This window comes from Leptodactylus fuscus, chromosome 2, assembly GCF_031893055.1.
Source record: "Leptodactylus fuscus isolate aLepFus1 chromosome 2, aLepFus1.hap2, whole genome shotgun sequence".
In the NCBI taxonomy this organism is placed as follows: Eukaryota; Metazoa; Chordata; class Amphibia; order Anura; family Leptodactylidae; genus Leptodactylus; species Leptodactylus fuscus.
Window position 1 is genome coordinate 192,154,910 of NC_134266.1, and position 25,468 is coordinate 192,180,377.

At 39.7% G+C, this 25,468-nt stretch overlaps 1 protein-coding gene across 1 annotated transcript in view; it reads left to right on the forward strand.

Annotated features, from left to right (window-relative positions):
- Nucleotides 1–25,468, forward strand: part of ABCC4 (ATP binding cassette subfamily C member 4 (PEL blood group)) — a 222,411-nt gene that overhangs the window by 150,439 nt on the left and 46,504 nt on the right. Inside the window, exons 21-25 of the mRNA XM_075265322.1 lie at nt 10,650–10,800; nt 15,334–15,453; nt 16,467–16,577; nt 21,791–21,891; nt 22,849–23,040. Coding sequence (XP_075121423.1) covers nt 10,650–10,800; nt 15,334–15,453; nt 16,467–16,577; nt 21,791–21,891; nt 22,849–23,040 — 675 coding nt within the window. The remainder of the gene's footprint in view (nt 1–10,649; nt 10,801–15,333; nt 15,454–16,466; nt 16,578–21,790; nt 21,892–22,848; nt 23,041–25,468) is intronic.

The window sequence follows — 25,468 nt, forward strand, 5'->3', positions numbered from 1 at the left end:
TCTTTGAATTCCCAGTCAGACAATGGCACTGTATACCAGTAGTAAAAATTGTGGGTGCACGTAACCCCAATATATTCTTTGAATTCCCAGTCAGACACTGGCACTATATGGCAGTAGCAAGAAATGAGGGTATTTGTATTCCCAATATATTCTTTGAATTCCCAGTCAGACAATGGCACTGTATACCAGTAGTAAAAATTGTGGGTGCACGTAACCCCAATATATTCTTTGAATTCCCAGTCAGACACTGGCACTATATGGCAGTAGCAAGAAATGAGGGTATTTGTATTCCCAATATATTCTTTGAATTCCCAGTCAGACAATGGCACTGTATACCAGTAGTAAAAATTGTGGGTGTATATAGCCCCAATTCTATTGCTAGGGGACTTGCAGGGTATTTCTGGGGTGAAGGTGGGGGGGCACACCGTTGGAACGGGTATCGGGGTATATATCGGGTATACGGGAATACACTGACAGTGTATTCCATTCAGGATCCTGGGAAAGCTGGGTTGCGGCGATTGAGCCCGTCAGTGCCACGTTACACTGACAAGCTTCTCCCTGGAATTTAGCTCTTATAAGAGCTGTTGGTTGTCTTCTCCTTCCTATCCTAGCCTGTCCCTGCCTACCCAGAATCTAACCCCTAGCTAGCTGGACGGAAACCTCCGTCCTCGGTGAATTGCAAGCTCAGAATGACGCGAACCTGGGCGGCGCTGTTCTTTTAAATTAGAGGTCACATGTTTTCGGCAGCCAATGGGTTTTGCCTACTTTTTTCAACGTCACCGGTGTTGTAGTTCCTGTCCCACCTACCCTGCGCTGTTATTGGAGCAAAAAAGGCGCCAGGGAAGGTGGGAGGGGAATCGAGTAATGGCGCACTTTACCACGCGGTGTTCGATTCGATTCGAACATGCCGAACAGCCTAATATCCGATCGAACATGAGTTCGATAGAACACTGTTCGCTCATCTCTAATGCTAACTGATGTTAATGTGTCCATTTTTTAACTGATCCATTTAATGGATCAGTTAAAAAAAACGGACACATTAGTATCAGTTAGCATCAGTTAGTGTCCGTTTTTTTATACTGTCCGTTTTTTCTTTTTTGCTGTTTATGCTTTCTGAGCATGTGCAGAAAATAAACGGACAGAAAATAACGGACTGCAACTGATGGCTATAAGTTACTGTCTGTTATATGTCCGTTGCCCATAGACCTCAATGTTAAAAAAAAAAAACGGACACTTTCTGTCCGTTTTTTCAAACGGACAAAAAAATCCTGCATGTGTGATTTCTCTGTCCGCTTGAAAAAACGGACATGGTTGTTAACGGACCCTCAAGGACACAAACTGACACAAACTGACAACAGATGAAGTCCCATTGAAATGAATGGAAATTGTAACGGACACAGCTAGTGTCCGTTGCTAAAATCTTGAATGGACAGTAGCAACGGACACTGCAATCGGACACCAACGGTAGTGTGAACGCCCCCTTAAGATAAACAATTTAGTTGTCTATAGAAATTCTCCTTTTCCACTGAGCCACTCAATCATTATCTAAATATCCAAAGGATGTTCTTGCATCTTCAACCATTGGGTTCTTGAGTGACTTCAACTGTTATCTCTACTTTTTATAAGCCTCTTATCGCCGAATCACATCTCACTTGCATGATTCTCTTTATGTTAAAATATTAAGATCCACTCCATGAGAAGCACATGCTGAACATCTTATTTCCGCCTGGTTAATACTGCCAATACAATAAAATCAATAACTGTTGGAACTTGGCACCACTGGACATGTACATTTTTTGTATAGTCCTGGTAAGCTCCTGTACTAGCAAACCATAAAGTAAACAGTCGGGAAGATCAGTGACATTGGAGTACAATAACATTTGGCTTAGCTTGGACATTTTCCCCTTTTTGTATGATTGATACCACTGCATTCAGCTTCCTCTGCTCCATAACTGTATATTGTGGATACAGTTTGAAAAAAAATTCTACTTCAATGTTTTTCTACCCCTCAAGATTTTACAGAAATTACTTAATAGTCACATCCATGTTCTGGCATCTTTGCAGAATTATGCTACCTTCATATGCAGCATTTAATTGACAACCAATGTATACGTATCATATACACTATGTGATCAAAAGTATCCGGACACCTGGCTGAAAATGACTTACAAGTTCATGGCGCCCTCCATCGGTCATGCTGGAATTCAATATGGTGTTGGCCCACCCTTAGCCTTGATGACCGCTTCCACTCTCGCAGGCATACATTCAATCAGGTGCTGGAAGGTTTCTTGGGGAATGGCAGCCCATTCTTCACAGAGTGCTGCACTGAGGAGAGGTATCGATGTAGGTCGGTGAGGCCTGGCACGAAGTCAGCATTCCAAAACATCCCAAAGGTGTTCTATAGGATTCAAGTCAGGAGTCTGTGCAGGCCAGTCCATTACAGAGATGTTATTGTCATGTAACCACTCCACCACAGGCCGTGCAGTATGAACAGGTGCTCGATTGTGTTGAAAGATGCAATCGCCATCCCCAAATTGCTCTTCAACAGTGGGAAGCAAGAAGGTGTTTAAAACATCAATGTAGGCCTGTGCTGTGATAGTGCCACGCAAAACAACAAGGGGTGCAATCCCTCTCCATGAAAAACGCAACCACACCATAACACCACCGCCTCTGAATCTTACTGTTGGCACTACACACGCTGGCAGATGACGTTCACCGGGCATTCACCATACCCACACCCTGCCATCGGATCACCACATTGTGTACAGAGATTCGTCACTCCACACAACGTTTTTCCACTGTTCAATCGTCCAATGTTTACGCTCCTTACACCAAGCGAGGCGTCGTTTGGCATTGACCTGTGTGATGTGTGGCATCCAATCACCTGACCACGTTCCAAGTCCGTGAGTTCCACGGAGCACCCCATTCTGCTCTCTCACAATGTCTAATGTCTACTGAGGTCGCTGATATAGAGTACCTGGCAGTAGGTGGCAGCACAATGCACCTAATATGAAAAACGTATGTTTTGGGGGGTGTCTGGATACTTTTGATCACATATTGTAGGTGAAGCTATCAATCACCAAGTGAGGGCATGGACTACGGAGAATCCCAGAGCTAAAACATAATATGTTTCTTTTAGGGTATGTTCACATGGTGGAATTTGCAGCTGAATTTGAATCAGATTCCACCTAAAGCAATTATTGTATGCAGTATGTAACACAATAATAATAATCTTTATTTATATAGCACCAACATCTTCCGTTGCATGAACAGACAATATGATACATTACAATGTGACAAAGAAATAAACGTATAAAACAATAGAAGTGAGGGTCCTGCTCGCAAAAACTTACATTCTATGAGGAAGTAGGGGGGGCACAAGATCAGAGGGCTTGTTTGCTACAATGGTCCAGCCATCTTTTAATAGAAAAGGTTATGTAACTGCAGCTGAATGAGCCCATCATCCAGTATCTGTGAATATAAAGGTTTGTAATGTGTTTATCTGTTTAGAGTATATTTCAGTAGGTGTTCCTATAGTGTTTAGATCGTATTTTATGTTGGGTATATTACTCTATCCCAGCGGTTCTCAACCTGTGGGTCGCGACCCCGGCGGGGGTTGAACGACCAAAACACAGGGGTCGCCTAAAGCATACCTCCCAACCGTCCCGGTCGGTGGGAGGTATATCCCCGGTTTCAACTTAACAGCGCCCGGAGGACGCCGATGAGTTGAACACACAGGCGATTAAAGCAGGAGCTGTCACAGCCAGCTCCTGCTTTAACGCTGTGCTGCGGCTTCTGCATGTGTAGCCGCGATGTGATGACGTCACATCGCGGCTACAACTATATGAGTAAGCGAGACTGCGGAGAGAGCGACAGGGGAGCGTTGGAAGGTGAGTTTAAGAGTTTTTGTTTTAAACATTAAAGTGGAACATAATGAAGGGGCAGTTGAAGGGGGGGAACGGTGTGACACTGGGGACAGAGATGGAGGGACATGAAACTGTGGGCAGATGAAGGGGGGACGGCATGACACTGGGGGCAGAGATGGAGGGACATGAAGCTCTGGGCAGAGATGGGGGAACATGAAACTGGGGAACAGATGGGGACATCAAACTGAGGGAAGAGATGGGGGACATGAAACTGTGGGCAGATGAAGGGGGGGTACGGCATGACGCGCCGCATATTTTGTCCCTCTTTCTAATCTTCAAAAGTTGGGAGGTATGCCTAAAGCCATCAGAAAATACATATTTCCGATGGCTTTAGCCACTGAGAAGCCACGCTACTGTCTGAAGCAGCTCTATTCAGCTGGAATGCACACCATTATGGACGCGTGTTCCAAACTGAATGGGGTCACCGCAACATGAGGAACTGTATTGCAGGGTCACGGCATTAGAAAGGTTGAGAACCACTGCTCTATCCTGTAAGAACAGCTGCTTCAATGAGACCTAGCATTGATCTTAGGGTGCATTCAGACTACGTAACGCCGGGCGTGTATGAGAGCCGTACACGCCGGCATTACGGCAGACTGCCAAACACTTCCCATTCACTTCAATGGGAGCGCTCGTAAACGCCGCTGTTACGAGCGCTCCCATTGAAGTGAATGGGAAGTGTTCGGCAGTCTGCCGTAATGCCGGCGTGTACGGCTCTCATACACGCCCGGCGTTACGTAGTCTGAATGCACCCTTACTATATACTGTAATAGTTGCTCAAAAAAGTACTGTAGCGTGTCCTGACACAGGAAGTTCCTGTTGGACATCTATTCCATCTTAGGTAGATGCTTCATCGCTAGTCATTTATTCTCCTAGGACAGGGACAGACTACTTTTTTTTCTATGGTGCTCAGTGTGTCATGCAGTAATTGTAAGGACATTGACTTCTACATGTAAGTCATAAAACACAAACCATATCAGCATCCAATTGAGTAGTTCGTAACACATATACGTCAGCGTTATCCTTCTCTGGTGATAGGATCGGCTTTTGTATGAACCGAGAAATCAGACCTTTATACAGCCCGATCATTATTTTCGAAAAATAGATACAAACCTTTTGAGTCTTGTTGAAATCTGTGGACGCAGACTTTAGTGTGTTCTGCTGCCATGTTATACTTTTACACTTGCTTCAAGGTATAAAAACAATTGCTGTCCTAGAAACAATGTCACAGCTCATGGTTCCCCCTTGGTACTTTTTCATCAGGAATAACACAGCTGAAACCTGTGTCAGGTAGACATGCCTGAAGTGCCAGCTCTGCCACAGTAGCAGAGCTTGCTGACCCCTGACCTAGGAGAACAATGCTACAGGAACAACCTGTTTTTTTCAGATTAGTATACAGGACATGATACCCTATATTGAAAGTAAAAAAGTAGGCCCCCTGCTGATAGTTCCCCTTTAAGGTATTTTTGTCCTTTAAAAACTCAAAACATCTGCTTTCTAATCCAATCAACCCCTAACTCAAAGAAAATGGATTATTCAATGTTCTGGACATTAAAAATAAAGATTTAGGATAGTGCATAGAGAAATGGCATGTGCCCCGTTGGGTACAAATACTACAAATTGAGAACCTTGGCTCTCTAGGAATTGATGAAGATCATTTGTCTTACCAGCATGAACTTTCCTAAAGTTCCCATAGGTTTGAACACGCATGTAAAGGTAGTAGATAATGCGCCCATTATACTTTTAAATACTGTGGGCATTTTTTTTTAATCATGTTAAAGATCTCAAGATTTGATCAAGTTGACTTAAAATTAAAAAGTTGAATTTTTTTTGTTCCAATATCTTGTTTCTGAAAAGCATATTGTGACAAACTTTTTCCAAAGTCGAAAACTTCGGCAAGTTGTGATCCATGGGAGAGGAAAACTAAAAGAAAAAATAAGTGGGGAGGAAGTTCATGGAGAATATGTGCGGTGTCCTGCAGCTGCCCTCAGAAGAATCTAGTGATTTATTAAAGAAAGCAGATCTAAAAAGCCTTTATTTTAAAATCAACAGCTTGACTAATTTTAAATAACTGACTTTTCAATTGCTTTCATGGCAAACAAAGGCGTAATCCTGGGACTACTTGAGCCAGCAAAGAAGGGTATGGTGAAGACCACCAGTGAATGTGCTTTTCCCCTCCCTCTCTGTCCCCACCACACACACAATGCATTGACTGCAGCTTTATGAAGTGAAAACACTGAGGAAAAGGGAAATGTGGAGATGCTGTCCGCAGTTATTTCTTTGAAAGAATAGTTCTTGCATCTGGACATTGAGAACAAAAAGTGCTTAAGACAGAAATAATAGCTGAGGTTATTCACTGGCATAGAAGCAAAAGACTGGAACTGCCGCGCCTTGTTTCACTACCACTGACCCTTGCATTTTATTGTCTAGAAATGTCAGGGAAAGTGTGTAGAAAGAATTTTGCGGTTACAACGACTTTGTCATTTTTTTTTTGCCTCTTTGTGATCTGTTTTTTCGTTTTTACTTTTGTGTACATAATTGAGCTTCTTTCCACATAACATACGTAAGTCGACTTGAGGTTTCAGGTGGACTTAGACGTTACGTTACGACAAAAACAACAACTTTAAAAGATCGACTAAACTGACATGTAATATAATAAATAAAAAGAATCAAAACATGACACAGGCGATTCCGGCGAAAAAAAAAATTGTACTACATCTACTGTCCAAATACAAATTTATTATTTTAATATACATGAGTGATTGGGTCGAGGTTTGCTGCCAACTCTCCTACTTGACAAGATTTCCCCAAAAATCGGACTACAAAGAAGAGAAGAGCAGAGGCGGTCAATCAGGTTGAAATCCTTAGAGCCCGCTCTGCTTGTAGTCAAAGGCCTAATTTGTCATTCTCAGCATGAGAGCAACAATGCAACTATTAAGCGTTAACAAGAGGCTAATCGAGGCACTTGGGGGCTAAATAAGGCTATCATTTTAACACTATCATTTCAGCCATGTACCTTGGTGTGCTCACTTAGGCTTTCCATTAATTATTGCAATATTTCATTCCCAAACTCCAAGATTGAAAGTCGTAAATGAATACAGTAATTTAAGCATGAAACCTAGTTATTAGCATAAGTAGAGAAGACATCCTGGTGACAATAGGGTTCACATGTTGTATGTCAGTGAACTGTCAGCAGCTTAAGTTAATGGAAAAGCTGTTATAAATAACACCATACACATGGAAGGTAAATTTACATCTTAATATTTACTACATCTGTTACTTAAACTCTTGGAGAACAAAATACAAATTCAACAGCTATATTCATAGGAGCTACAGGAGATGTTAGAAATGGCTCCCTTGAGCTTTTAGACACACATTGACATGTTTAATTTTGATGGCATAGATTGTAATAGTTATATGGAGTCTGTCAGCAGTAAATTGATTCTAAACCTAATGATAGTACCTTGTAGAGGTCATTCTAATCTCCAAATATGTCTTTTATTTAGCTTTGGAGTCTCATCTTCATGTAAAGATTTATTCAGATGCAAATGAGCAAAAAAGTGCTTTGCCTAGGTATCTTGAAGTTAGGCCAAAACCTTGAGACGCTAAGGCATGCCCCTGGGGTTAAGGCAGAGCAAAATAGCTCTGCCAAAAAAACTGCATCGGAAATGCATCTAGTTCTTCCCACAATGCTTTAGACAGAAGGTTCGCAGAAGTTTCCTCTTCGGACTTTGTTTCAATTATACCTTTGGGGAAACTGCTGGTGTCTCCATCGGTATAATTGATATCCTGTGATTTGCAAAACCGCAGCGGGTCCACAGCACAGTTTTTACCACAAAGTGGGCTTAGGATTTGCTAGAATCGCATGCAAATCGCGGTGTTTCTGCCGTGTGTGGGCCCCAGCCTAAAGCACTCATTGATCTGTCAAGTAAACTGCAATTTACATGACAATGGGTCTCCAGAGTTGACTAATGAGGAATATTTGGCACCAAGATTAGGTTTATAATGAATTTACTGCTGACAGACTTCCTTTAACCCATTTTCCGATACTACTATTAGGGTGCATTCACACTGAGTAAACGCTAGCTTATTCTGAACGTAAAACACGTTCAGAATAAGCGGCGTCTAAAGCAGCTCCATTCATTTCTATGGGAGCGGGGATACGAGCGCTCCCCATAGAAATGAATGGGCTGCTTCTTTCACTCCGTGCAGTCCCATTGAAGTGAATGGGGAGTGCCGGCGTGTACGCTCCGGCATGAGCAGAGCTTGCCGTATACGCCGGCACTCCCCATTCACTTCAATGGGACTGCACGGAGTGAAAGAAGCAGCCCATTCATTTCTATGGGGAGCGCTCGTATCCCCGCTCCCATAGAAATGAATGGAGCTGCTTTAGACGCCGCTTATTCTGAACGTGTTTTACGTTCAGAATAAGCTAGCGTTTACTCAGTGTGAATTCACCCTTACGTCGTACTTCAGGTATTTAAATATGGGAGTGGAACAGCCACCAAAGCTGCTGGTTCTGTACTGTATAATAGTGACCATGGGCATTAATTACATTTCCCCACCCCTCCAGTGGCTTGGTCATACCTGACCAAGCCACCATTTTGGGGTGGAACACGCCAAACACCCTAGGAGTAATACCTGGGGCCAACGATTCATGAATATGACAGCTGCGAGCCCATTAAAAAATATATTTAAAAAATTTTGTTCTAAAGAAATAGAAATTCAAATCATCCCTCTATAATCAAACGACCCCTCTATGTGTTCCCTGCAATACATAAAATTAAGGTGAAACACATGCAAATGAGGTATTCCTGTGTCTGAAAATGCCCAGATTACAAACTTCCAAAAATAATGTTCTATACCCATACTATGAATGCTGTAGCAGGTAAAAAAATGCATCCTGCTACATAGAAATATAAAAATAAGGTACGGGAGACACCATATTGCAACTCCAACAAATGTTTTTTTTGAGGTTTTTTTTTTTTTTTTGCAAAGCTTTGAATTTTTTTAAAGGGAAAAAAAAAGGTTATTCCTGGAATTGTATCAATCCATACAATACTGGTAACGAGTCACTTTGGCTCAACAGTGAATTCGTTAAATAAAAATCCATAAGAAACATGCACTAATGCAGTTTTTCTCCAGTTCCACACCATTATGATTTTTTTCCAGCTGCCCTGTACATCATGCAGAATATTAAATTGTACCATTATGAAGTGCAATTTGAACACCACAAAAATTGAGTGTTCACCTTGCTCTGTGAATGGAAAAATAAAAAAGTTGTGGCTTTTTTGAAGGCAGGTAGTCAAAAACTCAAATTGAAAAATGGCCGTGGCAGGAAGAGGTTAAAGAAGATTGTGGGATAAATTAAAAGCTGAATGGAGGTTGTGGGAGGAGGTACTGGTGAAACCTAAACAGGGATATCCCTATTACCCAACATGTCACCACTATTTACTTGAGTCGAAGTGAGCTGCAATGGGGCCATGTGACCGATGAACACATGGCCAGGGAAGTGGAAACTGTGAAAACAGCAGCAGCATCTTCAGTTGTTGAGCTAAGTTTAGGCCATTGGTTCAAAAGTCTCAAAAAATCCCTTTAATTAGATCATCCATAGCAGAGATTAGAAGTGCCTATCACCCTAGAGCCAATTACACCCATTCAGCGCTGTGCACTATATATATTTTTAGAAATGTAATACCATACTCTGCTTTCTATTTTCATCTGGTGAATTAAAGTGTAACTAAACTTTCAGACAAATTTTGATTTTCTGGCAGTTTTTGTGTCATTAATAAACCGCTCCTAATACAGAAGAAGGGGAAGAATAGCATTTGTTAATAAAGTATGTAACAAAATTTCTTAATGACCCAATCCGTGTCAGAAACTCAAAAATTGAAAGTTTATTTACGCTTTAAAGCTGTGACCTGCATGAAAAATGGTGCAGAGACAAATACTGCTACATCACCGCTAAAGCTTGTGAGTACCTCACCAAACAACTTATGCCCCAGTTTCCTGGACTGGATCTCTTTGAGTGTGTCATGGTGTGGTGGATTGCGATATTTATTTGGGGATAACTGTGGTCCAGTTTTGGGTGTTGTTAGTCTTTACATTCTTATGATTGTTTTGGTTTGTTATTTCAATGATCTAAGTTAAAGGGAGTCTGTCAGCACAAATGTGAGATAAAAACTAATCACTGTACCTTGTAGGGCTGTCAGCATAGTGTACAATATTATATTTCTTATTCTGGACTGTTGCTCCATTCTTGTACAAATCGCCCTATTATCCATATGTAAATGAGCAGAAAAGTGCTTTAGGGGCGTTGCTTTCCACCAATAGGCTTCACTATCTGCTGCTGCTACCTGTTTCTTAGCTCCGCCCACTATCTATACTGTGCATGTCTGATGATAACACACTACACCTGGATGTGAAGGAAGCTGGCTTCAGATGGGGACCGCTTCCTTCACTTAGGAGCAGCAGATAGTAAAGCCCACTGATGGAAAGTGATGCCCCTAAACCACTTTTCTACTCATTTGCATAGGAATGAAAGGGCGATTTTTACAAGAATGGAGCAGCGGTCCTGAATAAGATATGCATTACTGTAAACTGCGCTGAGAGCCCTACAAGGTACTGTGATTTGTTTCTACCAGACAGACTGACGGACTCTCTTTAATTCAACTGTGTCGGCTAGTTGAAATCATTCTTCCATGTTATATTTGTATCTTTCAGGTCTTTCTCCAGATTTTAGGGGTTATTGCGGTAGCAATTGCTGTTATTCCATGGATTTTAATTCCATTGCTTCCTCTTGTGATAATGTTTTATTTCCTGAGAAGATATTTTCTGGAAACATCGCGAGATATCAAACGGCTTGAGTCAACAAGTGAGTACAGTATAAATTATTTATCAAGTCCATTAAAACCTTAATGCAGAACAACTAAAACTTCTGGCCATTTTATTTAAGACGTGTCTCAATGTGTTCTTTGGTTTCACCAGATCCAAGATACATGTTGTCTTCTGTTTTTAGTGATTAAAATTGTTAGCAACATTTACTATATTAACCCTTTACCTGTGTTATGGCATCTTTACATATGAATGTTAGAACACAGCATGTTTCTTGCCTCTAGACACTTTGCCTTACTTCTATAATAAAAGCCCAAATAGAATCAAACACTGTTTTGGGGTGCATTCACACTAAGTATACGCTGACTGATTCTGAACGTATAACACGTTCAGAATCAGCGCGTACAAAGCAGATCCCATTCATTTCAATGGGAGCCGGCATACGAGCGTATCACAATGAAACCAATAGGGAAAAAAGCAGCCCATTCATTTCAATGTGGAGCGCTCGTATGCCGGCTCCCATTGAAATGAATGGGATCTGCTTTGTACATGCTGATTCTGAACGTGTTTTACGTTCAGAATCAGTCAGCGTATACTTAGTGTGAATGCACCCTTAGTGTTATAAAATAAGTTCTTTACAGTATTTCAGAAGTTAGAAATCTGTACAGTACGTGGTGTTCTCTCGACTGAATCACCTCCATGTGAGAAAATCAGACTACATTGCTCTGCGTATCTATGGGAACTTTAGAAGTGCATACTTTTTGTGGTTGTTTTGTTCACGCAGGCTTTGACCTTGACTTGTACAATGGCTACTTCTATATGCTAATAGGAACATAGTAACCAGGTTAAATAAGAAAGATATTGTGCAGTTCTGTGCTAGCACAATTTCTGCAAAATCTCAAGAGTAGTGAGACTTATAAACTGAGGATACTTTAGAAGAACAGACCTATAAGCAGAGATTAAATTTGACCCTCTGTTACGGTGCTGTATTAATTCCTTCCTACATAGCACAGTGTATTTGGCTTCTTGTTTGCCTCTATTATGCTATTATCCTTGGGACAGCTCCTCACTTCCATGTTTGCTGATGTTGCAGTGGTCATAAAATATAAACAAGATGGACCCAGTTTGGCTTTAGCATATCTGGGCCATAAAAATGACTGTATGGTCTACCTTTATAATATGTATCCAGGATAAATCAAAGAAGGCAGCAGGAGGCGAGCTGGTCCAAGTTCAATCCTTTATTCAACACACAATGCCTTTTGGGTAGACTACACTTTCTCATGTGTACATAATGCACATAAAATACAATACATATGAAGAGCTCAACGGAAAAATGGCCTAAGTCCAAAAATCAATATTGTGAGAAAAACGAAGTTTAAAGTTTTAGCCTAAAGCAAACGGGCATTATTGTGGAATATATCTATCCAATGTAATCAGCTAATGAACACCGTTAATCCTAATCATAAATTGTATTATTTATTAAAAAAATTGCAGCTTCATGTATAAATATTATTTATTTAATATTATTAATTAATTACTACTATTATTAAACGATGAAGAATAATAATTACCTGCCTCCCTTTTCGGCGCTAAATATGTGCAAAAGTCGATTTAGAGCCTTTTAAACAATAAGACAAAGTTTTTACACTAATATAAACAACAGACCGGAAGTCACGATTTCAATGAAAAAATGACCAACGAGAGTGAAGTAAGTAAGTTTGTATTGGACTTAGGCCATTATTCCATTGAATGTAAATTCTTCTGCATTGAAATATATGGACTTAGGTCATTAATCCTAGGTACCTTGTAAACCCAATGCATAGAACGAGGTACAAAGAAGCTTTCTAGGTAATAATTTGAAATATGACAAAATGTGGACTTAGGCCATTTTTCCGTTGAGCTCTTCATACATATATATATATATATATATATATATCATAAAAAATTTGTAAAATGGTGGTGGCCCCATCCCCAAAGGTCATGAGGTCATCACTACAGGTCAATCAGTGTTAGGGCTCGTTCACATCAGCGTTGTGAACTCCGTTCTGCAGGTTTCCGTTTCCTGCCTAAAACAGAGGCAGGAGACGGAAACCTGCAGGAGTCTCTCTCACCCATTCATTTGAATGGGTGAGAGAGATGTCCGGCCGTGAGCGTTTTAGGCTCTCCGCCGTGAAACCGGGTTTTATAATCCGGACACAGAGTCGGACATGCAGTACTCTGTGTCCGGATAAAAAAATCCGGTTTCGCGGCGGAGAGCATAAAATGCTCACGTCGCTCACGGCCGGACCCGGTCTGAGCTTTCCGACTTTTGGCATGCAGAAGACGGAAAGCTCAGAACGGACAGGTGAACGCTAGTGTGAACCTAGCGTTAGACAAATCATATAATTCATATAATAGTTCACATGATGTAGGCATAAGGATAAAACAACAGTTACATAGGGAATACATTGGCTGATCATGGCTGTAAATTGACCTCACTTAATTTTGGTGAGTGAATTCCCAAATGGTTAAAGTGCTACTGTACTAAATTGATAGCCAAAATTAGTCCAGACATACGACCCACACATGGACTATGTTTCTCATATTGGACCTAGTCATATGAAAGCAATTTATGTCTGATGCAGGAGCTAAATAGAAGCTTTCTTTCACAGCCAAAGTACTTCCCTTTATATATGTCTTGTATAATCCTAAGACTATTTCTGAGTGAGTGAGAGAAAGTTAGAACAATCTCACCCCTGCTTACTGTGAGCATTCAGTAGCAGCTAGTCTCCACTTACCAGCTCAGAGAGAAATGCAAACTATAGATAGATTGTTAAATAATGCAAAACTACAATAACATTTCTTCTCACATCACAGACACAAAGCAACTTATCTTGAAAAGTCAAACAAGGGTTCATTCACACTAGCATCCAGGGGACTCCGTCCTTAATTCCGACTGAGAAAGGCGGAGAGAAAAGTCCTGCAAGCAGTTCTTTTCTCTCCATCAATTTCCGTATTAAATCTGTGGAAACCAAGCAGACCCCATTATAGTCTCTGACCTCCTTATGTAATCACTTTTTAAGCAGTGTGAGAAGGTGACAGGCAGAGTGCTGGAGTCCAGATATATCAGCCCCAGGTTTCTGATATGTGTGGTCCAGGGCAGATCTGGAGTAGGCCTCAGTCCAGGTGTAGATCCAGGGCTCATTACTGGGCCAGAAAAGGCTGCAGCTCCTGCATTGCAGTGCAGTTCCATGAGTTGAAAGGAGCTGTATGGTTCTGTCTTGGAACCCTGAGTCCGGTGACACTATATTGCTCCTGTTTTGTTCGTGTGGCTGGAAGGAAGTCACATGTATAGTTAGATTATCAGTTTTGTTTAGTTAATTGCTCAGACGAGCAGGTTTTAATTTTGTCTTGCTTGAAGTTAAGGCTGTAAATTGTTTTGATTATTTTTTGCCTGAAGTCAAAGTTTATTTATTATACTGCTTTTTCTAAATAAACCAGTTTGTTTTTTTTTGTTTTTTTTTTTTTAATTTAACATTGCTGACCAATCTCCATGTATTGTTGGATTAAAGTTTGTCAATAGCAAGTGAATCATTTGAACTTCCTGGCTATATACCTGGAAGGTCAGATTACAGTCCATACAGTCACTTTTATTGAGCAAGAATCCATAGGTATTCTTTGAGGACAGATATAGAGAACTATTATTCATATATGTTATTAGATTCTTGCCATCCAAAGTTTTAGTAAAATCCCATGTTTCTGTTATATTACTCCATTTCTCTTACTCTGACCTTTTTACTTTATCTCAAGGATTTATTAGGGTTAGTTATTTGTGTTGGTTTTCATTGTGCGTTGGTGGTCGATTGGTGATGCACTCTAACCATAACACATTTAAGAGTTTATTCAGACAGTAATGTTTTTGTCTTTTTCAAAGTGGAATGATTGACATGTCTTCTGTTGTCTAGATCATGTTAGGTGACATTTATTTTCTATAAGAGAGTGACCACTCAACAAAAGGAAATAGAAAAATATGAAAGAAAGAGAGAGGGAGCTACTATAGCTTGAAAGCGCTTTATAATGCTTCCATTGTAAAACTGTCCTACCTGCTGACAGGCACAACCAGTTGCTGTCACTTTATATTCCATTAATAAGCGGCCATTGTAGTCTCAGTGTATGAGGGAGGTGGACTGAAACCATCTCCGATGATGCTGTTCTCAATTTCATTCTATAGTTCCTGCAAACAAGAGTTAGTATATTTCTTAGATATGTTGTGAGCGTGACGCTTGTCGCGACAGTAAATGGGAATGCTCATAAAATAGCATGTAGGTGTATATTGTCCAAATTAAAAGTCTTTATCTTCATGTGGTCGGATTTTGTTGCAGGTTTTTTTCTTCACAAAGAAGTTCTACTCTTTATTTTGTGCATGTTCCCTCTTATGATAACTGTTAGGTTCTCACTACATAACACTGATGCACATTGGTTTTATGTACTACATAACTGACGTTGGCAGTACAAAATGTAAGCTTTTTGTGGCACGCAAGAAAATACATTTGTTTACAAAATAAGTAAATTTATATAAATTCTTCTCTTCCAGCTCGAAGCCCAGTATTCTCCCACCTATCATCGTCCCTCCAGGGACTTTGGACAATACGGGCTTTTAAAGCAGAGGAGCGGTTTCAACAGTCATTTGATGAAAAACAAGACCTCCATTCTGGTTTGTGCATTGGTTATTCTCCTGTAAACGTTGGAAAATACACATAGAAAATTGACCTGGTCCACAATATTATTCTGTCAAAAACATTGCAGACTTTTGCATCTACAGTGTATTGCTGTAGCCAAGCAGCTGAAAAAAAAACATAATGAGTAAAAAATTTGAATTTATTATTAGCAGATATTCTGTTCATACAATGCACAGTGTGGGCCCAACTGTAGAGACTTATCATTGTCTGGAATACAAGCAGTCCTCTTCTGCTAGTTGTGTACTGATAATGATTTATGAACTTGATGAAATTTAAAGGGAATGTGTCACAAAAATGGCTAAATTTATATATTAAACATATATTTAAGAATTTTTAACTTAAGAAAAAAATTCATGTCACTGTATATGTTAAGAAAAAAAGTACTAAATCATGCAATTTTTCAATCCAGGTATAAAGCCTAATCAATGACAGACAATTTCCAATTTTGTAGCAATTCTCATTGCAGTAGTCACCATATTTACAAGACAGACAAGATTGTAACACAAAGTATCACCTTTGTAGATCTTACCACTGATCCATCATTGCATTTACGACTGCCAATAGATAATGTTATAGTTTATCTACGTGCCCTCCCTGTACAAAGCATGTTTACAAGACTTCCCATAGTCCTCAATGAGTGGGCTCCAGTTCATGAGACTCCTGTAAAGCATATCACAGAGTAGAGGAGAAGCTCAAGCAATCCCCATAATCAATACCAGAAAATAGAATGAAAAAAAAAAAATCTCGTCATGTAGCATAAAAATATCTATCTTATGTATCATCAGTCCTGCATTTATGTTCCAGGGTTCTGGCCTACCACTACCTGAGGACTAGTATAGTGTGAGCTTATATGCATATATATAGCATTTAACATATATATTTTGCAATTCTTTTTAAGGATGCCAAAAGGGATTGCCATGAACCATATGAACAAGGTTTTTTTCTTTTGTTGTGGTGCATTTTATCATATTTCTCTTTTTTCCAATAGAAGCCTGGTTTTTGTTCCTGACAACATCCCGTTGGCTAGCAGTACGTCTGGATGCCATATGTGCACTGTTTGTAATCGCCATTGCCTTCGGGTCCCTAATCCTTTCAAAAAGTAAGTATTGTGTAAAGTCTATATGACATTAATATTTGCCTTATTAAGTTACTCCACTTATGCAAGGCAATATTTGAGTCACTGTTGGAGCAGTACTTTGGGTCAGTATTCATGAGCCAAAGCCAGGAGTTGAAAGAGTATACTAAAAAGATTTGTACCACTCATGTGTTTTGGATGCCATTCCACATACAGTCATGGCTGTAAATGTTGGCACCCCTGAAAGTTTTCCAGAAAATGAAGTCTTTCTCCAAGAAAATTATTACACCTATTTTGTTTTTCACATGTTTATTTCCTTTGTGTGTATTGAAACAACACAAAAAAGAGAAGAAAAGGCACATTTGGACATATACACATGGACAAAATTGTTGGGCCCCCTCATTTAATGAAGAAAAAACCCACAATGGTCACAGAAATGACTTGTCTGACAAAAGTGATAATAAAAATTCTATGAAAATGAACAAATGAAAGTCAGACATTGCTTTTCGCTTCTTTCTTTAAATAAAACTCATGAAACAGGCCTGGACAGAAATGATGGTTCCCTTACCTTACTATTTTGTTGCACAACTTTTTGAGGCAATCACTGCAATGAAACGATTCCTGTAACTGTCAATGAGACTTCTGCTCCTCTCAGCAGGTATTTTGGCCACTCCTCATGAGCAAACTGCTCCAGTTGTCTCAGGTGTGAAGGATGTCTTTTCCAGATGGCATGTTTCAGCTCCTTCCAAAGATACTCAATAGAATTTAGGTCAGGGCTCATAGAAGGCCACATCAGAATAGTCCAATGTTTTCCTCTTAGCCATTCTTGGGTGTTTTTAGCTGTGTGTTTTGGGTCAATATCCTGTTGTAAGACCCATGACCTGCGACTGAGACCAAGGTTTCTGACACTGGACCGCACATTTCTCTCTAGAATCCCTTGATAGTCTTGAGATTTCATTGTACCCTGCACAGATTCAAGACACCCTGTGCCAGATGCAGCAAAGTAGCCCCAGAACAAAACAGAGCCTCCTCCATGTTTCACAGTAGGGACAATATTCTTTTCAAGATATGCTTCATTTTTCTGTCTGTGAACATAGCGCTGATGTGCCATGCCAAAAAGTAAATTTTTTGTCTCATCTGTCCATAAGACATTTTCCCAGAATCTTTGTGGCTTGTCAAAATTTTTATTCATTATTACTTTTGTCCGATTCAAGTTATTTCTGTGACCATTGTTTTTTTTTCTTACATTAAGCTATTGTATCCACGTGTGTTATATTCACACAAACCTTCAAAAATGGTCTGGACATAATTGTTGGCAGTTTTTCAAAAATGTGGGTAAATAACTTTGTTTCAAGCTTGTGTTGCTTGTTCAAACTCACTTGTGGCAAGTAACAGGTGTGGGCAATATAAAAATCACACCTGAAACCACATAAAAAGTAGAAACGTTGACTAAATCTTTGCATTTTGTGTCTGTGTGTGCCACCTGGAGAACTGTCTGAGAACTTGTGAACCAAAATTATGAAAAATATTATCAATCTCAAAGTTACAAGTCCATCTCCAGAGATCTTGATGTTCCTTTGTCCATCAAGTTTACAACCCGTGGCACTGTAACAAATTTCCCTGGACGTGGACAGAAGAGAAAAACTAATGAAAGATTGTAACACAGGATAATCCAGATGGGGGACAAGCAGTTCCAAAGAAATTCAAGCTGTCCTGCAGGCTCAGAGTTCCTCTGTGTCAGTGCAAATTATCAGTCAACATTTGAACGAAATGAAATGCTATGGCAGAAGACCCAGAAGGACCCCAATGCTGACAGACATAAAAAAGCTGGTTTTCGGTTTGCCAAAATTTACATAACTAAGCCAAAATCCCTCTGGGAAAACATTTTGTGGACAGATGAGACCAATACAAATGTACATCATCCTACTGTTTACCAAAAAAATGGAATAAGGCCTGCAAAGAAAAGAACAAGTTACTAACAGTCACATATGGTGGAGGTTCAGAGATGTTAAGGGTTTTTTTTTTTGTTTTTTTTTTTGCTGTCTCTGGTACTTGGTACCCTGACTGTGTGCAAGGCATCATGAAGTCTGAAGATTAATAAAGGGTTTTAGGGCCCACTGTCAGAAAGCTGGGTTTGTGTCCTAGGATATGGGTCTTCCAGCAGGACAATGATCCCAAACATATTCATTCAAAAAGCACATAGAAATGGATGGAAACAAAGTGCTGGAGAGTTCTGAAGTGACCAGCAATGAGTCCAGATCTAAATCCCATTGAACACTTGTGGAGAGATCATAAAATTGCTGTTGGGAGAAGGCACCCCTCAAATATCAGAGACCTGGAACAGTTTGCCGAAGCATAGTGGTCCAAAATTCCAGTTGAACGGTTTAGAAGCTTGCTGATGGTTATAGGAAGCAATTGATTTCAGTTACTTTTTTCCAATGGGTGTGCACAAATATTACGCTGAGGATGGCAGTAATTTTGTCTTGCCCATTTTTAGAGTTATGCGTGAAATTTTATAATTTTTGGCTTTTTTTTAATCTTTCTTTTGTGTTGTTCCAATCCACACAAAGGAATTAAACATGTATGAAATGTAAAACGTGTAGTTGCAATCATTTTCTGGGAGAAATACTTTTTTCTGGAAAATATCAGGGGTGCCTACACTTATGGCCATGACTGTATACCAGTCAAAATACTGATTAAAATACTGACGTGTAAGTTTGCCCTAGTTGACACAAAGACCAAATAGACTTGGTCAATAAAGACAGCATTATGTAATAGCCCGCTGACATAATCTGTTTGGCACGCCAGTCATGCTGATGTGGATGGATGGTTAATTCCGCATTTAGTTTGCTTAGCTGACATATTTGCTATCTAGAGAATTTATCAGTATGAAAATAGTTCATTATAAAGTCAAAATTCAGTACAACCAATCCCTTCACCTGCATAGTTTAACTTCATTCCTGAAGAAGTGTATTAAATGATGCTTACTGACTGTACGGTGTTCTTTCCTAATCTAATCTGAATCCCTTGATGTGGGGATCCGTCTATATTCATCATGCTAGTGATAAATATATCTGTGTAAGCCATGGCTTAATGTCCTCGATTATCTATATTTTATCACGTTTGTCCTTTGTCACTAGGACAAAATCTGTGCTCATAGAGGATGAACTGCAGTGATATATTTATAGATGTAAGCTAGCATGGGAAGTATTAATTGTTTACAGTGTCCAGCGAATATATAAGGCTCTTGGGTAGTTCAAATTCTTAAGCTGGCCATACTCTATTCATTTTAGAATGTCATTACTTGTCTGAAAAGAACTCTAGTTGATTGTCCATACGGCCAACTGTCCCAAACTCGTGAGCAACCATGAACCTTCCATCTAGTGCTCGACTACCCCAGACACTTGGAAACTAACAGATGAAAGTCATTCAGTGCTAATGAAGTGCCAAAAACAGGAATTTAATGATGACATATATATATTGGTTTATAATGGGATCCTTTTTTGATTGCAACAATAGCATTGCTGTAATATACAGTCCTATGAAAAAGTTTAGGCACCCCTATTAATCTTAATCATTTTTAGTTCTAAATATTTTGGTGTTTGCAGCAGCCATTTCCGTTTGATATATCTAATAACTGATGGACACAGTAATATTTCAGGATTGAAATGAGGTTTATTGTACTAACAGAAAATGTGCAATATGCATTAAACCAAAATTTGACCGGTGCAAAAGTATGGGCACCTCAACAGAAAAGTGACATTAATATTTAGTAGATCCTCCTTTTGCAAAGATAACAGCCTCTAGTCGCTTCCTGTAGCTTTTAATCAGTTCCTGGATCCTGGATAAAGGTATTTTGGACAAACAATTCAAGTTCAGTTAAGTTAGATGGTCGCCGAGCATGGACAGCCCGCTTCAAATCATCCCACAGATGTTCAATGATATTCAGGTCTGGGGACTGGGATGGCCATTCCAGAACATTGTAATTGTTCCTCTGCATGAATGCCTGAGGATTTGGAGCGGTGTTTTGGATCATTGTCTTGCTGAAATATCCATCCCCGGCGTAACTTCAACTTCGTCACTGATTCTTGAACATTATTCTCAAGAATCTGCTGATACTGAGTGGAATCCATGCGACTCGCAACTTTAACAAGATTCCCGATGCCGGCATTGGCCACACAGCCCCAAAGCATGATGGAACCTCCACCAAATTTTACAGTGGGTAGCATGTGTTTTTCTTGGAATGCTGTTTCTTTTTGGACGCCATGCATAACGCCTTTTTTTATAACCAAACAACTCAATTTTTGTTTCCAAAATGAAGCTGCCTTGTCCAAATGTGCTTTTTCATACCTCAGGCAACTCTATTTGTGGCGTACGTGCAGAAACGGCTTCTTTCTCATCACTCTCCCATACAGCTTCTATTTGTGCAAAGTGCGCTGTATAGTTGACCGATGCACAGTGACACCATCTGCAGCAAGATGATGCTGCAGCTCTTTGGAGGTGGTCTGTGGATTGTCCTTGACTGTTCTCACCATTCTTCTTCTCTGCCTTTCTGATATTTTTCTTGGCCTGCCACTTCTGGGCTTAACAAGAACTGTCCTTGTGGTCTTCCATTTCCTTACTATGTTCCTCACAGTGGAAACTGACAGGTTAAATCTCTGAGACAACTTTTTGTATCCTTCCCCTGAACAACTATGTTGAATAATCTTTGTTTTGAGATCATTTGAGAGTTGTTTTGAGTAGCCCATGATGCCACTCTTCAGAGGAGATTCAAATAGGAGATCAACTTGCAATTGGCCACCTTAAATACCTTTTCTTATGATTGGATACATCTGGCTATGAAGTTCAAAGCTCACTGAGGTTACAAAACCAATTTTGTGCTTCAGTAAGTCAGTAAAAAGTAGTTAGGGGAATTCAAATCAATAAAATGATAAGGGTGCCCATACTTTTGCACCGGTCAAATTTTGGTTTAATGCATATTGCACATTTTCTGTTAGTACAATAAACCTCATTTCAATCCTGAAATATTACTGTGTCCATCAGTTATTAGATATATCAAACTGAAATGGCTGTTGCAAACACCAAAATATTTAGAACAAAAAATGATTAAGATTAATAGGGGTGCCCAAACTTTTTCATAGGACTGTATAACAGTTCTTAACATTTGTGTTATATAGTCTTGTAAGTAATATTTGTCCCCTAGGAAACGCAGATTTATTTATTTTTTCTTGCTACAGGTCTTGATGCAGGACAGGTTGGTTTGGCACTATCTTATGCCATTACAATCATGGGGTCTTTCCAGTGGGGTGTTCGGCAAAGTGCAGAAGTTGAAAATCTGGTAATATATTTTCCTTAATTTTTATTTAGCATATTAGTAATTCCTGTTTATGGTGTCACAATAATTAAGTAATCTAAACTTGTATGGTAATGTATGTCTGGTCGCATGCCAGAACTGCTTGCATCGGACTTTACCAGTGGATTTAATGCTTACTGCTTTGTTTTATAGAGTCAGGAAAGAAAGACACAAAAGTGAAATCTGGAATTTCTGGTTTATAATGGTTTAGAGACTTCAGATAATTATTTTTGTAGCAGTGCTAATAGGTTGTCCTATTTCCTGCTCAATGTAACCCCTATTGTATTACTTCTAAAGATGTTTTTCTGACCTATCAGTAGGATAAGCCATGAGAACATTGATGGTTGCAGTAGTGCCTACTGGGACCCATAACCATTACCTTTGTATTTTTTTTTTATCTAACACCACTGACTTTCATTAAATGGTTTACATTTTTTTTTCTTAATTTTGTTGAAACTCTAGTAGTGAATAACCTCCATGTTCAGATATGATTTTGTGAAAGTAAGTGTTTATGATTCTGATGCTAAGACTATGCTGCTAATAAGTTCATCTTGAGATGTTATTACGGTCTTTATATAAGATTTTCAGTTTAGTCAGTAGGCAGTGAATAAGGCTACATGCAACGAGTCTGTGGAAAAATGGCGTGGACAGCACACGGATGACATCCTTGTCTCTCAGTGAGCCAAAGCTGCAGAAGGGGCAGAGATAGGGCCTGTCCTGAGTTGTGCCCTGGGCTCATACAAAGACCTGTCATAATACACAGGCGTGTGTATAGAGCCATAGAAAATAATGGAAATTATGAAAACTTCTTTGTGTTTGATGAAGATGCTCTGTTCTGGTTAATTCTTCATTCGTTTCTTTATTATTCTTGTTGTGGTTTTGTCTGATTAATTTATTAAGCGCTAACCAAGATTTTTAGTAAGTTGGTGTATTTCTTTATAGATGATCTCTGTGGAGAGAGTCATGGAGTATACACAGCTTGAAAAAGAAGCTGCATGGGAGTCTAAAAAGCGCCCACCATCTGACTGGCCAAGTAAGGGCATGATAGCCTTCGAAAATGTCAACTTTGCCTACAGCCTAGATGGACCTCTAGTTCTACGACATTTAACTGCTCTTATTCGACCAAAGGAAAAGGTATTTGAATTATCTATCTTTAGAAATTTAGTTTTTCAGTCTACTGAAGGCTTTGATGACTTTTTAACAACTATTGGAGGGGGAGTTGACTTTCAGCTATGGTCACATGCTCCCTGCTATATAGGCTGCCCGGTATGAACTAGATGCCTGCGCTAACCTCTTTGGATGAGTGCCAGCACCTGGAGTATGTGTCAGTAAACATTATGGGCAAGATTATGTCATGAGAGGAATTTTGTGCCAAATGTCCCTTGATGCTTCATAAATTTTAGGACATCTTTAACTCTAACACCAATATTGTAAATTGTTACTCCACTTTCGGTACCCCTTCCCCACTGGATTGAGATTAACAGAAATGTAAAAAACATATATAGTATGCGAGGAATAGAACTTAGTGATAGCATAGGGGAAAAGGACTTGGGCATAATAGTAGATCACAAACTCAACATGAGCCAACAGTGCGGTGCTGCTGCAAAAAAGGCTAATAAAATTCTGGGATGTATTAAGACAAGCATTGAATCTAGATCAAGAGAGGTCATTATTCCGCTGTACTCTTCCCTGGTCAGACCACACCTGGAATACTGTGTACAGTTCTGGGCGCCTCAATTCAAGAAAGACATCGATATATTGGAGCAAGTCCAGAGAAGAGCAACCAAAATGGTGGAAGGTCTGCAAACCATGTCCTATGAGGAGCGGCTAAAAGAACTGGGATTGTTTAGTTTGCAGAAGAGAAGGCTGAGGGGAGATTTAATAGCAGTCTACAAATATCTGAAAGGTAGTCACAGTGCAGAGGGATCTACCCTATTCTCATTAGCACAAGGAAGTACAAGAAGCAATGGGATGAAACTAAAGGGAAAGAGATACAGATTAGACATTAGGAAAAACTTTCTGACAGTGAGGGTAGTGAGAGAGTGGAATAGGCTGCCACGGGAGGTGGTGGGCGCTCCATCAATGGAAATCTTCAAGCGGAATCTGGATAAACATATAGCTGGGATGATTTAGGAAAACCTGCACTCGCAGGGGGTTGGACCCGATGGCCCTTGAGGTCCCTTCCAACTCTACCATAAGAAAAAAAAAAAAGGATTGCATTTGATAAATCTGGCATACAGTTTGATAGGCTAACCATGCCCAGTTTTATTTACAACCACTTGTAAGTAGTATGAGTGTCTTTATAGTGATAAATGGGCTTATTTGATACATTTTACACCAAGTATGAAATCCAGAAAAGCTAACTAGCCATTCTGTGGCTAATGATCCTTGCTGCTATACCAGTTGGAGTATTTTTTTTTTCTGCAGCATGGGGGCCTTAGCTTTAAGGGTAAAGACACAGGTTTAGGTTTTGTTGATGCAGTTTTTCAAATGGATCATAAACAGTGAAAACCTACAAATGACTGACAGTGCAATTTTTCTTTCACTCTGCTTTTGGTTTCAAGAACTGCACAACATCTTGAACTTGAGTCACAATCATTTAGGAGTATTCCAGTATTTTAAAGTTGTGTGCTATACATTGGGGTTGTCTAGAAATTTTAGAGCTCAGAGGAGGCCGGGGAAGGTGAAACAACATGCAAAAAGAAATCATACTTGCCTATCTCCGACACTCTGGTGTCCAGCACCTATTTCTATTTGGTCCATATAGTGTCCCCTTAAGTAGATCCAACATAATGCCTATTGTTCCCTTAGTGAATATTTAATGAATATATTACATGCAAATTGAAAAAAAAAGTTATACTCGCCTAACCAAGTTTCCATGGAGTTGCCTGCAGATGCTTATTGCAAATCCCTTCCACAGACATTAACCAAAACCTGAATGGTGGAATACTTGACATAGTTGATAGTTTTGTGCTTCACCATTGTATTCAACTTTAACTACATCCTTAAAGGGATTTTCCCATCTCACTTTTTCAGCAGTTTGCTTGCTGTCTCTTCTTCTCAGTTCCTGTATCCCCCTTCCCAGCTGCTGAAAAGGACACTGAAGTATCACAATACTTATGCAGATCAGATAATATGCACATGATTGTAGACAACAGACTCAGTGTTATCTGTGTGTCTACATAGAGAGATAAGACTGGCTTTATCAGCAAACTGCAATTATCTGAACTGATTGTCCTGAAACAGAGCAGTGAGTGACTTCACTTGTTTTATCACACAGGTCCATGGTTATGGAAACGCTGTGTAAAGAATGGGAGGAATAAGTTCACATAGCAGAAAACAAAGCAGCATTTCTAAAGCAATATATTTTGGAAAAGTCTTCAATTTACATATGTTACCAGTATAGATAGAATCCTTGAGATGGGAATACCCTTTTAAGAGTTGTTCCCTGATGCCTGGAACAGTGGGACACCACTTGAAATGTGGGAATGTCCTGCTCAATTGAGTTGAGTGAGGTGGCCCCATTTTTTGGGGGCCCATTGCAGATGCACAGTTTGTCCTA